This window comes from Gavia stellata, chromosome 12 (assembly GCF_030936135.1).
Source record: "Gavia stellata isolate bGavSte3 chromosome 12, bGavSte3.hap2, whole genome shotgun sequence".
Taxonomy (NCBI): Eukaryota; Metazoa; Chordata; class Aves; order Gaviiformes; family Gaviidae; genus Gavia; species Gavia stellata.
In genome coordinates, this window is record NC_082605.1 from 20,238,761 (window position 1) to 20,257,137 (window position 18,377).

At 44.2% G+C, this 18,377-nt stretch overlaps 1 protein-coding gene across 9 annotated transcripts in view; it reads right to left on the reverse strand.

Annotated features, from left to right (window-relative positions):
* FOXP1 (forkhead box P1) overlaps window positions 1-18,377 on the reverse strand; it is a 165,321-nt gene that overhangs the window by 37,122 nt on the left and 109,822 nt on the right. For all 9 annotated transcript variants that reach the window (XM_059823389.1, XM_059823387.1, XM_059823396.1 and 6 more), the window contains one exon: window positions 5,351-5,455. In XM_059823389.1, coding sequence (XP_059679372.1) covers window positions 5,351-5,455 — 105 coding nt within the window. The remainder of the gene's footprint in view (window positions 1-5,350; window positions 5,456-18,377) is intronic.

The window sequence follows — 18,377 nt, forward strand, 5'->3', positions numbered from 1 at the left end:
CTCCCTTTCGACAAAAGTAGCCTATTTCGACAGCTGATTCCCTCTTCTAAAAGCATACGGCACACATAAAATAAATACAGGTCACAAAAATTAACAAATCATCATAACTGTCTAATACATCCTGGGCTGGCCGCGGAAAAACAAGATCATTTTGGATTTATATCTCTAAGTATGGGATTTCCTGGACAGCTAATATCCACAAACAATCAAACACGGAGGACCATGAGAAAGAAGCAGCATTATTTCAAATTTGAGCTGAGAGTCGTGATTTTTGAAGGGCTGAAACAGGAACTGGAGCTGAAATCCGAAGCAAGTAAATTCCTTTACTAGGCACTGATGGACACTGTTGTGTTTCTCTTGGCCTTGGAGGAGGCTTTTAGGTCACTGGGTTTTGGATATTCCAGCAGATGAAAATCTTAGAACCACAGAAACTTCAAAAATGAGAAGTAACTCGGATCTTGCCCCCATCCTCAAAAAAAAAAAAAAAAAAAAAAAAAAAAAAGAAAAAAATAGAAAAAAACCTAACGATACTTCTCTAAAAAGAGCCGAACCTTTTTATGAGACCTGTTGCCAATATTAGTGCCACCGAATGATCTCATCTTTCATTCTGGCTAAATTCCAACACACAATTTCATTAACCCAGGTACTGCAGGTGATAAAACTCATTTTTCCCTAAAGAGACAGCTAAAAAGTACCAGTTATACATTTATGAAGTACCAGCAATCAAAATTATGGATTTTCTAAAAGGTTTTTAACTACTTTTATTGAAAGGAAAATCGCTGTCTCAGACTTTTGTGACACTATTGCTAATAATAAATTTTACCGTTTCGACATCGCAGTAATATGGCAGACAGCGTCAATAAAAGTATGAAACAAAGATGATCCTTCTCTCTTAAGTAATGCTTTCTGATTACACACCGGAAATTCTACCGCGCAACATAAACGAAGAGCACCTTAAGACATAAAACGCAACAACGCAAGACAACGCGCCTCGCTACGTACACGCCACAGGCAAAACTATGCCATCGCACGTCGCGGGCAGGCGTTGGAGGCGACTTCCCGGTAGAAGCCGGACGCTCACCTGAGAGGAAGAACATTTATATGGGCGTGTAAAGGTAGAAACGAGGTGGTTCGAGCGGGCTGGGCTGTGGCGCCCGGCGCGGGGAGGAGAGAAGCGGGGCTCTCCGGGGGTGCCGCTCTGGGGGTGCGGGCCCGCAGCCGCTCCCTCCGCCATCCCCGGCAGCACTAGAGGGCACTGTGGATTTGGGCCTCCGCGGAGGCCCTGCGCGCCCCTGCCGCGGCGGGGAGGTTAACGGGCAGGCCGGTAAAAGAAACGGCAAGGGCGGCGCTCGAACGGCCACTCGGGACACCCGAGAAGAGAAGACACCGGAAGAGATGAGGCCGGCCCGCGGCCCCCCGCGCCCGGGAGGGTCCCCCCGACAGCGGGGTGGGCGCTCCGGCCGCCGGCGGAGCGCCCGCGCTGGGGATGCTCCATTGCGGGGGGGGTCGAGGCGGGCCTGCCAGGAGCCTAACGACCCCAAAACGGCCACGGACCGGCCTCGCCTCTGCCCCGGCTACCTACGGGCTGAACCTACGGGCTGACACCTCCCCGTTGTGCCAACTGCAGACGATTTCGCTGCAGACCGTTCTGACATGCAAATGACAGCAATTAATGCCTTTGAAACAATTTACGATTTCCGGCCTACTTCAACATGTATTAGCATATACCTGGTTTCTTTAATATACACTTTGTTTTTCCAAAACCACAAACACAGTTGCTGGAATTTCATGTGGAAGTGCTTAAGGGGTTGAAAGTTAACACCTTTGTGAGCCGAGCAGTCTCACAGTTGCTGCTAAACAAAAGCCTCTTTGTAGAAGCTTTCCCGAAATGTTTTCTTAACATGTTCCAAGTAGTTTTAGGCAGGCAACTAAAGTAAACAAGATGTTACCATGATAAAAACACTTGTGAAAACATTACAGAGTGCACTTAGTAGTTTCTTTCACATAAACTCCCCTTCGTTTCATCACAGTTAAATTCACACGAAGCAGATCACTACCATCACTGCAAGATGGGATTGCAAGACCTCTCCAAAGGTCTGTGTCCCTCTTTTAAAGAATATATTTGATTTTTAAAACGGTAGAGCCGTGATTCAGCACATCTAAACCACAATCAAATTTTAAAAAGACAAAAAAAGGGGAGGGGGGGCACGGAATAAAACCCTGCTCAGCCTTCTCCTTCATTTTTTGCCCTGGATGCCTTGCTGAATAAACCACCCTCCCTCCAGGATTTCCTGAACAACTTGCCGTGTAAGAGGTATACATTTCTATCTGCAACGGTCTTTAAACACATGCAAATGAAATCAAGGATATAGTCAATTTTGAAGGAAAGTCGCTCCGCGCTACTAATTGCTCCTTTCGCTGCCGCCTGCGAGAGGGGCCCTGGTTAACACGCCAGACACGTGCGCACCCTCCAGCCCTCACCTTGCTTCCCGCGGCTTGGCAGAAGGCCATCAGGTCACCGCGGTGAGCCCGGACTTGGTTTTGGTTTTAGGCTTGGGGAGTATTCGGGAGCATGCCGGGTGCTACTGTCTCATTAGGCTTTAGCAGCAGCCCCTGCTGCTGTCAGCCAGCTCTCACTGATAGCGCATCACGTGGGAACCAACGGCTGATGGATTTAAAAAAACAATAATAAAAAAATAAAACCAAACAAAAAAACAATGCTAAAACTGCAACTTATTTCAAAAAGAAATAGGGAAATAAATGGGTACAATAGCCTGTGTATCTGCTGGTTCTGATAAGCATCCTCCTGTTGGCTGTGAGTGAAAGACAACTAGGATCGTTATTTGTACAGTATTTATCTTTGAAATCAAGGGCCCTGTGGTGTACCTCACCTTGGGAACAAACACTACAGAACGATCACAGAAGAGTGTCAAATCTCTGGTTTTGATTTACCAACAGTTATGATATTTCTTCCTCCGGAGGAAAAGAAATGAACCATGTTGTAGACCTGCGAGTCCTTTTTTCTCCCTTAACTGTAGAGTCATTTTATTGGCGTACAGGGCTTTCATTCCACATGTAACTTCTCTTTGCTTCTTCTAACGGGCCTTTTTACCGAGGTAAGTGAAATTAAGCAATGCTCAATTGATACACGGGCTGTATTTCGCTTGGTAAACAAGAGCTTTTCTCTTGAGGGGACTGTCGGAAGAGCTTCACAGATTATACAAGTACCAGAAAGAAACTTCAAGCATCTACCTGTTATCTTTTCATTGAGTAATGAATTCTGATAAATGGCAATACAATTTAAGGACAGACGCTCCACAGGAGACTTGGAAGGCTGCAGTCTCATTTTATGAGGCAACGCTCACTTCCTAACAGTGTCAATACGCTGCTCGGGGACATTCATTTCTGCATTCGTTCTGGGTTAAGTATCACTCGGAACAATAAGACTTTGTCTGGACACTGCAGAATTTGGATAATGAGAAAATTTACAGGAGCCGATGGGTTTAAGAAAGTCACACAAAATATTTCTGTTGAAAGGTTTCAATGGGGGAAAAAAATAATAAAAGAAGATGGACGAGAAGTGAGTGATAAAAGAAGCAGAACCGTTGGAGCTGGGAGCAGATGGAGCCGCTTCGGGTCCAGCCTGAGCTGGTAATGCTTCTCAGGTTATTCCCACCTATTGATTGCCCCAAATATCTCCTCCAGGTGAACTGGTGGACTTGGTCTACCTACTGAAACATCTCCGACATACCATATAAAAATCGATCTTGCCTCTACCCATGCCGTGTGAACTTAAGGGCAGTCCACTGCTCTGTAAGAAATCCTCCTGAAACCAACAGATCGAATCTGGAACGGGGGACTAGCGCAAGAAGCAATGGTGGCATAATCTGACCTTATGCGACTACACACATTATTCCGATATCTAAGGCTACCACAGCACCTTTCCCTTGCGTTAAGTGCAGTAACAATTAGAATTGTTTTAAAGGCCTAAATGCTATAATATGGCATATGAATATGAATGAGCTGGCAAGTATGGCCAGATTAGCATTTATTTCACTTAAGTGAACAACAGGATGAATTAAAAGAAATGAGGCCACCCTTCATGGAAATTTATAACTAGCACCTTCTTATTTTGTAATCCTCTTGTAATGAGAATCTTCTCGTCACCGTTCCATTCCTCACTTGTAACATACGCTTATACCAGGAACAGCGCTGTTCCTACTGAATTTAGGAGGCTTTTGCCAGTGGAAGCAGAATTGGCCCATTCTGTTCCGAGAGCAAAAACCTATCTGTATCAGCTAACATCATCCAACAAACATCCTCTGCTTGCTGTCACCCTTCCCTCCCTCCCATTACAATCCAGGGAACTGCTCCAGAAAGAACAGATACAGCTGAACGTTTTGGGACTAGTTCTACTTATCCGTCCTGAAGAATCCCGTGTATTTATGTGGACTAACTTCATGAGATCACCACTGTAAATGGGAGCCGGATTTGTCCCTTTGTGCATTTAAATCATAAACATCACTTGGGCGGTTGGTCTTTTGTGATCTTACACCCCAACAGCCACAGTACTTGAGAAAAGATAAGTGCCCAAACTTCGAGAACCTGGATGCACCCAAAGCGTACGTGTACCTGGTGACCTACCCGGGCAGAAAACTCTTTTGTGATGGGAACAGTTTTTGCTCCAGCTTGGAGGGGTGAGGCTGATGGTTTAGCTGTGGAGCAGCCATGTGTAAGTTATTAGAGCTCTGCCGGTCCTTCCCTGCATCGGGATGCACGCATTACCACATACTAGTCCATAATGCACTGTTTATGCAACGTGTAAAACTGTGTTCTTTGGCAGCAAGAAAAGGTCTGCAGCAAACTGCAGGGGCCCAATTAATATAATTATAGTTTATTTTTAGTAGTGTAGACTTTGTTCATTAGTTACTTATTTGACATAAATTAAATTTCACGTGATGTTCTGCAATTCTCTGTTCAATTACGGAGTTAATTTAAGACTAGATTTCTAAATTAAAGCGAAATCAAGGTTAAATCAAGGTTGTATTGTTTACATTGTCAATACTGCAACTTAAAACTTACTTAAATAAATAAAAAAATAAAAAAGGCTGCGGAACTGCAAACACTCTACGTTTTAGTAATACACTGAGCAAGACCATACTTTCCCCATGGGGCTAATTTACTATCCCTTGTTAAAACGTTCTTGAGCCTGATCCAAAAGCCACTGAAGTGAAAGGGAGCGCTCTGTTGACTTCAGTGGGCTTTGCATCAGGCCCACGGCGAGTGACAGCACACAACATTTCAGGGCATGCTTTCTGTACAATGCGAGTGCCAAAAAAACCATCCTTACTTTAGGAACGACTGGAAGTCTTCACATACTGCTTCACAGCCTGGCCATTTGCATACGCCGTGTCCGTAGAGTGGATGGCTGTGCGAGTGCTCCTCGTGGGATAAACTGGAGGAGAGAAAGAGAAAAGAGAAAAAGTGGTGTAACTGAAGGTACCGCGCCAATTAATCTTCAAGAAGGCGCTCAGAAGCGGCAAACAACAGATCCTAAAACATCCCTAACATCTCATGGTACCCACCTGACTCTACCCATGGTTTTTCAAAACAGAATTAAATACCATTTGCAGTGCAAAACATGTGTCATTCTTACTTAGCTATCCTCCTACATTTCATTCATTAATTAAAAGCTTTGTAAAGAAGTTAAATTAACATGGACGGGGGAGAAATCATTTGACAGACCTGCTTAATATCCTGCTTGATATTTTGCTAAGAAATTTATGAACATTGCATATTTACAAGTCAGCTTCATCAGGAAGAAAAGTCATCTCCATGCAGCAGTGTATTCTTGTAACACAATACAACCGGACCTGAGGCTTTCCTCATCACTATAGAAAGAGGAAAAGCATCAAGTTTGGAGCCTTGGCTTTCCCACCACGGCGCTTATTTACTGGGCTTTTTTTTTTTTTTTTTTTGGTTTTCACTTTGTTTGGTCCCCCCACCCGCTGTTTCTTTGCACAAGTACAGCCGCCTTATGTCCCAGTAAAGAAGGTTCACCACTATTTTCAAATGCAAAATTCATCGTAAAAAAAAGGAACCATGTAATCAAAGGATTCCTCAGTACGAGGGGTTAGTGGGGGCCATTAACCTTGCTAAGATTTGGCAGGTACGTCACAGAGCTTTCTAACTACTGAAACCAGGGTTAAAGAAAGAAATTCCTACGAGCACTAAGGGGTTAATCCTTCAGCGGGATTCCAATCAATACGTAATGATTTGGCTGCACTGATCCAAGTCATGAGACGCTTTGATCCAGGCCATGTGGTGCTCAGGGAAATGTATCTGTTGCACTAACTGATGAACCATATTCTAAAATATCTTCTTTATTCAACTTCTGCATGGAAACTTCCTAAGTAAAGGAATTATTTTTGCAACAATTTCCATAACCTTAGATGACTTTCAAAATAAAATGTCAAAATAATATTGAAATCTCTATTTTATGCTCACACACACATCTATTTTTCATAGCAAATCTTTTTGCTACAGTATGCCTGTGCTGTATTATGAACTTCAAACATACACAAAGGATATGAGCACATACCAGCATCTAGGTGTGGCTTTTATGACTTATTTTATCCTGGATTACAGGTAACGTTATGGATAAACACCTACTTTTTGCCATTTTACTTTTATACACATGTGGAAATGCTATTTATTCTTGTTCTGTAATACTATCTGCCTTGCATACTATAACAAAATTGTGCTCTTGTATTATTTCTGATGCACTGGATAGCAAGATGACCGTAGAACATACCCCTGAGATGTTATCCCAAATGGAAAGAAGTTGCAAGAGAAATTCTTGTTCAGATTCTACAACTTTTGACTTTAGGCCCAGTGAGAATCTGAAGATAATTGAAAGGGTTTTTTAAATGATTTTTTTTTTTTTTAAATTAAAAAAGGTACAGATCTGACTGGAAAAGGTATTAGGAGTTGTACATGGCCCTAAATCATTATTTCATTAAAAACTTACTTTGGGCTGTTTACAAACAGTTCTTCAAGCATACATATATATATAAATGCAAGGTAATTTCCTAAAGAAACAACCGTAGGTGGAGAGACTTACAAAGGCTTTTTCTATAAGGGAATATTGCACTGGTTTAACTTTATCAGTTTTTTTTAAAATGTGCAAGCGGGGAGAGGCTCTATCAGTTAAGTTTTTAAAAGAACAAAGGGACCGACGCATTCCTTGCAAGGAAATTAGAAAAATGCTATACCACACATTTCTTCAGCTGAGAAAGAGGGAGGATGGCTGAAGGAACGCCATCCACCCAAGGCAGACAGGCATATGGTCAAATGCCCTCCATACTCGTCAGAAAAGAACAGTTCAGCAAAATAATGGGTTTTATCATCTGCTTCCATACCTGAATACAGCAAAGGGCGAGAAAGTAGGCTTTCATGTTAACACTCCATTAAAGCCCACGACGACTACATATGAGAGTTACGATTCCAGCGTGTTTGGCAGAACCCAAAAAAATGTCATTGTATTAATTTACACAGCGCGCGTTACCCATACCCAGCCAGGATGGCTGCAGAAACGCCGTGTGACGCCAAGTAAGGAGTCAGTCCCCTGTGGGTTTTAAGCACTGTAAATCTCATTATAATATCAACAGGAGTCACATGGCTTAAACCCCCAGCAGGGTTTTTTAAAGTTTCTCTGTGAGAGCCTAAAGGCCATGGCCAAGTCAACGGAAAGAGCCCTACCGAGATTTGTATTTATTTTTTAAATCCAAGTGCAAATCTCTTTTCTTTCCAGGGAACTTGCACAAGACAAGACAAACTATGCAGGACATGATACCCCGGTATTGTGTCCAAAGAAAACGACTGAATGACCAAGAGAGTATCAAACTGTAGACGATGCTTAGGATGTCAAAGTCTAGCGCTGTCAATAACCAGAAAGATTGGTGTTGACTGTAAACGGCAACTTAAAAGGTCATTTTGCTAACACACTAAGGGTAACATACTTAACACCTACGTATAGCTTCCACTGCCATTTGACGAAGCAGAGCAACTACTTCAACTCACCAAAAATAGACACTTCAAAAAGAAAAAAACCCCTCGGTATTGAAAGACAAATGCAGACAGCCTCCGTAGGCAGCGTGCCTTTCCGAAGGCAGCTACCCTGGTCCCGCTCGGGGCCGGGGGGGGGCAGGTTTCAGCGGTGCCTTTCGGTGACCTTTATGTGTCAGTATCAAATTACTGCTATTTTATCCATCCCACTTTTGAAGATATTATAGATTGCCACTTGTTCCCTGATAGAGCCTTAAGAAGCACCTCAAAACAAAACAAAGAGCGGGTTTATACAGAAGCGGATGTAACGCACAAAGGATACAGCCAGTGGAAATGAACGGAGAAACCTGTTTAACTGATCTAAGTACTCGCTTTGTTTGAGCAAATAGAGGTGGAAAATGAAGATTTTAATCCAATACATAAACAAACAGCTTTGCGGGCACAACGCAAACCTATAATCTTAAATTGTTCAATGATATTTTGTCTGCGTGCAAGCACACTTTCTGTTACCTGGATGCATCCTTGGTCTCGCTGCCGGAGACAGACTTTCAGAAGATCTGAGCGTTGGCAAGCAGAAGCAAGTTTTAGGTCTGTTTGATTTCTAATGACACATTAGAGTAGGTGTTTGTTTCTGTCACCCTCTCCTTCCCAGGAACGCATATTCGTGGTCGGGTACCGGTGATGCAACATGAGTTAGTGGAAGTGAGTTTATAACAAGACATGATTTTCAAAGAAGTAAAGGAATAAATGATGCAAAATTCGAGATTATGTGGGTTTTTTTTCTCCTTGTAAGGTATTTGCATACAAAATACTTAACACAATAGAATTATTTCCAAATAATGCAATAGCGCAGCGTTATTACATCGAAGTACAGCAAATAACCCTCTGGCAAGTAAAACGTCTTGCGTAAGTCAGCTTATTCATGACATACGACAGAGTAACAAAATCCATGTGGGAAGCTGAAAGCTGCGTAAGTGTCCACTTATTTTCTGTTGCCTCCAGCCCCGTTTCCAGTACGGAGGGGAGGGGAGACGGGCCAGGCACTTCCACAGCTCCTCTCTGCTTGCTGGATAGAAGAGAGGAGTTTTTACCTCCGCCTTCTTCGACCTATGTTGCTTCATAACCCCAAGGATCTCCAGAGGGTCTGGAAGCAAATCCACCACCTACTCCGACAGGGACGGCTGTCGAAGCTGGTACTTGCACAGCCCCGCTCTCCTGCATCACTTCAGCCATTTAACTTTTGGAATACATCTGCTGTGCTACAGCATCACTGAAGAATCACACCCCGGGACACAAAAGCACGGGAGATAGAGAAACCACGGACAGCTACACCCCGATGGAGAGTAAAAATGACAGTGTACCCCAAAGAGAGACGGAAACACAGTGGGTATTGGGGAAAGTAGTGACCAAAGCACTAGCGTGACAGTTACGCATGCTGCATGGTTTCATTCAACCCATACTTACTAACCGCTTGAAACTGGGTACCGTGCTCATACACACTGTCAAAAAAGTCACGGGTGGATACAAAAACCAGCTCAGCAGAAGCCTCAGTAATAGTACTTCTGCCACACAGTGGACCATATTTTAAATATTCATGATGCTGACATATTTCATATTCCACTCTCTCTCTTCCACATCTGCTTGGGCCAACAATCTTTGCCAAAATACTGGGGGAAGTCAGTGATGTAGAGAAGCATCCTTGATTTTTTTCTATTACAGTTATGAAGCATCTGCTCACGTTCTAACGGTGCGGAGAACATGCCTGAGCCACCTGCACACTGAAAAATCAATACCACACCTCCTGCTTTCCTCTTGGAAGGGGTTTGAGCAGAGCACCCACAGAAATTGCAGAATTGCCTCTTTTTGTTATTATGATGTTTTATTTCATTTCTCAGGGGCAACGGGAAGTGAACTCATCTTTGCCAGCTGCCATGAAACCAATGTCGGTGTACGATGCAGGCAGGAGCACAGAGCTCAGTCTCACACCGCATTCCCCCTCGGTCCGATGTGGATGGCACAGCCGTCGAGGCCAAACGCCACAATTTCAGTCCTGTACAGGGGGAGGAGAGACACAACTGGGAACCAACATAGGGCTCCCGTATTCGTGACTGCCCGGTGAGCTCTAAAGCCCAGCGAAAGGCACCGACGGAATAAAGTTGGTGAAAATGTCACAATTCTCTGAGTCAGAAACACTCGCTGTATTTGATTTAAAATCAAAACGGAAGCAGTAATGATTAAATCCTTGTACCAACTGTACTCGAATGCAAGTTCCTGCCTTCATGAGAAAGTCAATTGAATAAAGATGTGTTTTGCAGTGAAGTTGCACTGGTGCAAATCCCTCTGAATTCTTCCTAAGGTGGCTTAGCTCCCCTTTCCTCTCTGAATTGTGAATTTAAAAAAACCCCAGTAATTAAAAAATAATAATAATTAAAAAAAAAAAAAATCAAGAAAAGCCTTAAGCCACATACTGAAATGGACTACTTCTAGATATTCATGCTTCCGTCCAAGCCTCAGTAACTGCCCAGAAAGCAGGTATTTGTTCTGAACAGAGAATTGTCTGCGCAGGGTAAATGCCTCTCCACGGCTGGATAAAGCTTAGCAGAGGGTCGTGGGCCTTCGGGAGAGGTGGCGTTTGATGTGCGTGGCCAGTGGCCACTCCTCCTCGAGCTGGCTTGCATATTTTTGGATGCTTTTTAAAGCTGTGTTTCTCCCCTTCCTCATTACTTTAGTCCACGTCCAGACCTGGGACTAGAAGAAGCTCATGTTTTACATCAAGCCCTATTGGAAGTAACAGGAGCGGTATATTACGTTTTAAATGACTACACCAATTTAAGACAAATCAGGTTAAAACTGCAGCCTACAGGCTGAAATCCTGTCTTCTAATCGGTGTGCACTAACTTGTAGTATAAGAAAAAAAAAAAAGGTAAAAGAAAAGCAGAGCCATAGCATCGCAGCATTGCTGCTGTAACGGAAGGGCAGCAATGCACCCCGAATCACTGCCCCCCATCCTTATGCCTCATGGGGCACTATTCCCGGAACGCCTGTTGCGAGGAGAACGCTGGAGCATTTGCAGCAAGGCTAAGACAAAATCTGGCTAACAGTCCCCTTCTACCCCCATCCCCACCACAAAGAGTATAACCAGACCGGATAATTATACGCATCATCTTCTGGTTTTGATCTAGGCACTGATGGTTTGGATTATTAATCAACATGATGACCCTCCAGCGCTCTACTACGTACTTCTGCCAGTGGCACCCCCTCTTCCAGCCCCGCAGCAGAACTGCCCTGGGGCCCGGACAGCCACTGCCCCGCACCCTTTCCTTGGAGGAAATGAATGTATTTCTAGACCGTTTAAAAAGAAAAAAAAAAAAAAAAACACCGCCCATTGCAAAAAAACCCCCAGTATTGAATCCGTCACTTCTCTCAGGTGGAAGTTCCGTTCCCGCACTTGAATTAACGAGTTTCTCCACTATTTAAAACTCTTATTTTTTATTTCAACCTTGTGCCTAGGTACTGTAGTGAAAAGTACATCAAATATACCCAGACGCACACTATTTGAAACGCTGGATTTTAAATTCCAGCACTGCTAACTAATGAGAACAATTTTTTCCCTCTTCTTCTTTGTAGCATCACTTCATGTACTTACATACCATAATCACATCCTCCTAGAGCCTCTATTTTTCCAGGGTGTAGATCTTTAATTCCCTTTAATCTGTCTTCATAGCCTATTCCCTCCAACTCCTTTATCATCCTAGCTGCTCTCCTCTGTATTTGCTCCAGCTTTTCTTTATCCTTTCTGCAAGAGAGTGGCCAATTGTACATCACGCTCTCAATGTGGTTTAACTGGTTCTGCATAAAGTGGAACGGGGGGGGGGGAAAAAAGGAGGACTCGGATGCAACACGCATGTTTATGCCTCCTGTGACTGCATTTACCTTTTTAACTAAGACACGGCGCAGTGTCCCACCTTAATTTCTCAATCCCGACTCTGCCTCAGCCGTTTCCCACACAACTGATGCTGAGCAGCTGACGTGTCACGTCAAACCGGCGGTTTGGAATTTTTATTTCCTAGCTGGGCTACTTTCTACTTATCCTTGCTAAATCTCATTTTATTCCTCTCTGAACAGCCTCCTAATTTATTCAGAAGAAAACGGATTGATTCAGTATCTTAGTTTAATTAGGAAAAAAATGTGATCCTACCACTTCCTTGGGTTTGGGGTTTTTTTCCCCTGCATCTTTTTGTTTGGTTTTTTTTTTTTTTTTTAAACTGACTTTCAGCACAGCAATCCCATCCCTCTTACATACCCAATTCGTATGGCAGAGGAAGGTGGCAATGGCAAGGCTTTGGCCCCGATTCAGCAACGCTTTTAAGAACACGTGCAAGTTTAAAAACACAGGATTAGATCTTGGGAGTTCACCGAGACCGAGGTGTAAAACTACAAACGCACATACACAGGTCGTCAAAAGATCCTGTTTGCCAACCTTATTTTACCGTAATTTATATTCTGTTGTTACATTTAAATTTATAGTAAAAGAAAACACTGAGAAACAAGACCTATTCTTGTTCAACGAAATTATGTTCTGCTGCATTCAGAGTTGAGGCAAGCGCTTCACCCTTACATAAACCGGCCATACGCCAATAAATACGATTAAGTGGATTATTCACATCAGTATTTTTCACCCCTGTCCCACAGGCACAACAAAACCCACGCAGAAGGTGACTGTCACATCCCATCCAGCCTGGCAGCTCGCTGGGTGAGCCTTCGCCCACCGCACGCCCCTGCAGCAGCTAGGAAAGTGCCCCTTGGGAAAACGTTTATACAAAAATAATGAAGATAAACAAGGACTCCAAGGGAGAAATACAGTGAAAGCATTGGATTCTCCCTGCCACATGCTTTCCCTCTGAAGAATGCTATTTAAAAAAGCATTAAAATCGAGAGGACACAAGCCTGCTTCCCCAGGGAAGCGAGCTGAATCATACAGGTAGTGTAAATATCATATGCTGCTGCAGGTGCTAGGCGGTCTATTTGTTTGTGTTTACTAAAAGGCATAACAAATAGTCACACTAAAACAGAACAACATTTGGCATTGGAATGATAGATACCAGAGCAGCCATAAATCATTTTCACCTGATTAGATTTGAACCACTGCGCAATGTTAACACTTCGGCCCCCCCTTTCTCGGAGAGCCCCTTTGCTGCGATTTGCCCCTTTCAGGGGCAGCTCCTGGCTGGGCAGCGTCGCAAGGCGTGGTACCAAGGGGCTCAGCACCCTTCCCACGTACAGCACGCCCAAGAAAAACCATGCAACATCGCAAAAAAAAAAAAAAAAAAGAAAGAAAAAAACCAAAAAGCAAGAAAGAGCCTTGCATGACATACATGGCCGGCTAACATCACTTGCAGCTTTGCAACTTCTGAGTTAATTCACGGTATAAACAAGGAGGAAGATGTTTCTTCCGAGCAAGACTTCCTGCAAACCGTTGATGAGAGCGGCGCTGGGCGCGGGGCTGGTGCACCTGCTGATCAACCACGCGCTCCAAGAATAAACACAAACCCAAGCCAGCGAGATCGTTCTGGAATTTGCTCAGAGCTGATTTTTCTTCGCCCCTGTTATAAATTGGATTCTACAGTAAAACAAACAGCAGAACATAGGTTGCTGAGAGTTAAAAATCTACTTTTTACACTACATTGACCACAGCACCCACAGGCACAGCTACAATGTCTTTCTATGAATGGGACAGATTGCCATATGGATGCAGACACCGAACAAGCTGTACAACTCCTGGCGACAAGTGCCTAGGGGACTGTCCTATATTAGCACCACCTGTGCTGCGGAAATTGTGCTCTGTGTACGAAATGGTATTTAAGGGCCCATCACGATGTTATTTTTGAGTACGCACAAAAAGGAAAATTACAGTTAAAAAAGAATCCGCTGGCTAGCGGATCTGTTGCTCAGTTCCCGAGATCGTTTCCCAAAGGAACAGTTATCTTCTTTATTCACGCAGCCCAAAATGACAAGCTGCAACACATATTAGCAGTTCCCCTGCCTGCGCTTCTACCATCGTTTTAATGAGAAGAATACACTTTATAATATACATATGTCTTTCCTGATCGCACGGAAGAAATTACAGCCCTCCCACCTTCAAAACACCAGCTATAGGGAAAACCACCCCACGGCATTACACAAACGTTGCTCCAGCAGCAAGCAAGGCAGTATGAATTTTCCTCGGGCTCCTTTCCCCCACCCCTCGATGTGCTGCGGGTAGAGCCACAAACCCCCATTACCAAATTTCAACGTGCATCTCACTACTTTGAAAATATAACCCTGTCTGACCGACAAAAAAAAAAAAACCAGAGCTCCAGATTAGCACAAGATGTGGAGGGAGGGGGGAGAAGGGAAAGGAGGTTTGAGCAGTACCTAGCTGCTCTACGAAAAGAGATTTCCCCCTCTCCGAACTGCAAGAAAAAAAGGATGCCAAGAAAAAGAAAAGTAAAATAAATTGAATTAAAGAAAAACAGTTGTAAAGTGAACATTACAACCTGGGAAAAATGATGTCATTTTATTGAGAAACTCATTTTTTTCCATTAAACCATAGTGAAACGGATAAAGTTTATACAGCTTAATGGTGGAGTTTTACTTTAAATGCTACTCAATATCTTAGCAGTACGATATAACATGATATAACAGCTGTCATACTAACTGCTCGATTTTTACTGAACAGCAGAGAAAACAGTCACACAAAAATCACCTAACTTCTCCTCCACTTTTACGGCATTTTCAAGGGTGTTTCTTTTCCACTCTCAGGCTGTGATATGTACGACAAAAAAAACCCAAACAGAACACAGCTCTTCATTAGCTCCCTGCTCAGCTCTTTAGGACAGTCAGATCTCCCAAGCAAATGCCGAGGAAGGACAACTTGCACACCGGAGGAAATAAAAAGAAACAGGAATCCACAGTGCAGTAAAACAAAAACAGGTCCCTTTTTAAGACTACTACATAAACACCTCTAATAAAAGAAGAGGACAAATTTTCATTGGACTTGAAGTATTTAGACAGGAATGTTTTAGTAAAAGTTTAACTGCAAAGTGCATGCAATTAACAGAAAGCCATCAGCTATTTCTCTGGTATGTAAAAATAGCATTAAGCTGTATTAAATGCACGTGTAAGTATCTCAGTTGCAAGAAAAGGGAGGAGATATGCAAAGCGCTCAGATATCAAACAATGATCTGTCGGCCAGATGGAGGAATAAAACAATACATATGCTAAAATTTGGAAAAGTTCTGTTCGGCGTCTGCCAAGGCTCACCCAATCTATTTTAAGTGCTTTTTGATACATTAGCTTAGTGTTTGGAGTTGTACAACTGATGGTTATTACACGGGACCAGAAAGCAGCGAAGCGTTGGCGTGCAGGAGCTCCCTGATGCCGGGGCAGCTTCCCGAGGACGGCGAAGCGTCCAGCACCCCTCGTTCAGCAAAGGGCCACACCAAGTAATCGCAGACCGGTTAACTTTGCATCATTTGCAGGGAAAACCAAACAAAATAAACGAGAAACAATTTTCCAGGGTTGAGCGAAACCATTCTTTGAAAAGCGTCGTTTGATTAAAGAGCTCCCGGGCAGACGGAGGAGCAAGCGGTACGGTGCAGGTCATTTAGCAAAAGGCTTCTCACAAACGCGAGCGCCGCGGCAGACCGTAGGTGCGGGCAATGCAAAGGGCGCTACACGCCCGAATGTGAAAAGCACTACCAATAAAAAGTGCCTGATAAGGCTTAAAACTGAAGATTAGCAGCTCCAGGTCTGAGTCACGGCTGGTATTTTTTTCAAAGCTGATTACACAGAGAACTGACTCAGATGGGGAGAGCATCTAGTAAGCGGTGGCGGTTTCTTTGGCGGGGGAGCGAGCGCCAAGGGATCAGGCAGCGGGATGCTTTGGGTTCTATCTGCACACCATAAATGCAGATGGCTGGGCCGGATCCCCACTCCGGCTGTCACAGCGTCACCGTCACCGAACAGCCCAACCAGCCTCACAGCCATCACACCCGTACGAGGTGCAATGAGAAGTCTGGAGAAGGCTGAGGGGAGACCTCATCGCTCTCTACAACTGCCTGAAAGGGGGTTGTGGGGAGGGGGGTGTTGGTCTCTTCTCCCAAGTGACAAGTGATGGGACAAGAGGATATGGCCTCAAGTTGCGTCAGGGGAGGTTTAGATTTGATATTAGGAAAAATTTCTTTGCTGAAAGGGTTGTCGAGCATTGGAAGAGGATGTCCAGGAGGGTGGTGGAGTCACCATCACTGGAGGTGTTCAAGGAACGTGTGGACGTGGCACCGCGGGACATGGTTTAGTGGGCATGGTGGGGTTGGGGTGATGGTTGGACTTGGTGATCTTACAGGTCTTTTCCAACCTTAGTGATTCTGTGATTCTGGGAAGAAATACAGCAGGCATGTAGAGAGCCTGCTTGGATACGCAGCTGGGCATCCAGGGTCAGCTCGAGTCTCTGGCTCCAACGTGGCTCCGCAGCAAGGAAGCTGCACGGAGACACCTGAGCCGCTCAGACCGTGGGTAACAACATAAGGGTCATGATGGGGTTTGTGTTCATGGAGCAGCTAAATACCTTCTGGGAGGAAAGGCCCCAGGAACACTGATCTCTTAAGGGAGAATGGATTTGAGGTAATCTAATCTAACATAACTCTGCTGATCGTAAAGTGTAACAAGCTAAAATCAACTGCATGGAGCAACTGAGAGGAGCCGACACGGATGAGCAGATTCGATGCTGGCACCAGTGCAAACCGAATGCCAGGGACTACCCGGAGAGGCAGGCCAAGAGAGGATCAGGCCCCGGGAGCATATGGGCTGTGGGCTGAGCTGTTTCATCCTGAACATTAATAATGGACCGAAGTCTGTAATTCTTAATTGCGCTGAATCCTAACGCCCTCATCTAAGGGCCTTGGGACTTTGATGGAGGATCAGCTGGCGTGGAAGATAACAACAGTAAAACACAATGCATTAAGCCTAACCAGCAGATCAATGGTCTGCCACGCCGTTCCTCTCACTTCCCTTCAGAGCCTTCTCCAGACTCCTTCCTGCCGTGACACCGGCAAGAAGAAGTCTTTTAAAAATCTCCTTGTTTATCCCATCTATTTTTCCTATAAGATGGCTGCTTGCTTACGTGGAAGGACAAGCCTCAAGCATGGTTGGAAAGGGTATAAAGACAACAGGGGACAAACATGGGGTTGCTGGCAGATGGAGAAAGGTCTCTTGGACATGCAGCCTTTACCTCCAACTCGTCACCTTACCTCGGGCAAACAGATGCATTTCCTAAATTAACGGCTCTGGACCTTCATTAACACACTTGTTTACGTACAGCCTCCATCATCCCCTCGCTGCTGCGGTCAATACAGAACGGTGCCAGGGGATGGGACAGGCACACAGGCGCCCGCACCACTCCGCAGCACCCCCCGACCTCCCGGTTCAAGCCCAAGCTGGAGCAACCTCTGCTCACTGCAAAGCACCGATGAATTCTGCACCGTTCTGCTTTTCCAAACCTACCCACATGGGGAATATTCCCAAGCACGCAGGTTTTGGGATGCCCACTGCTCACCAGGTTATAAAGTTAGTAGTCACCTAAGGCGACTGGGCATCCACCCGCTTCGTTTTGCCGGTTTTCTTAAGAAAATAATCAAGCTTCCCCCAAATAAGATGCAGCGGAACGAGATGGAAAGCGGGTACTGTCCTTGACATTTCTAAGCACAGCAGATGTACTTAACTGGCTCCCGTTATTTATTTATTTACTTGTCTAGAGAAAATGCTTGTTACTGAAGAAACCCAAATGCTGATAAGATGATGAGAGGTTTGCATGCTGGTTGATGGTCTCACTTTCACTTATCCTGAGTGAATACAAGTATCTATAACTAAATATTTCCCTTAGGGTACTGATGACTGAGGTATGTTTATTGCATTGAGTGAATTTATATATATAATCAGCACAATAAACATTATTAAATTGTCTGAGTAAAATCAAAGCATGAAACACACAGTCAGTGCTGAATTCTAATGATGCTGAATGCCCATGATTGCATGGGGAAAGGATCTTAACAAGCCTTGATTTGAGCTTTGGCATCCGCCTCACAAATCACACGAAATGTTCTCTCTTTAATAGTGCTGAATATTGATAAATGTCTCTGCACGGCACAACAGGGAAGTTGGTCTCTATTGGCAATCTTTACCAAAGTGTGTTTTTTCCTTCCCTACACTCAAGGGTTTACCCTGAATGATTTAATTATAATTTTCCTTGTGTAAGACAAATTAAAGAGGAGAGT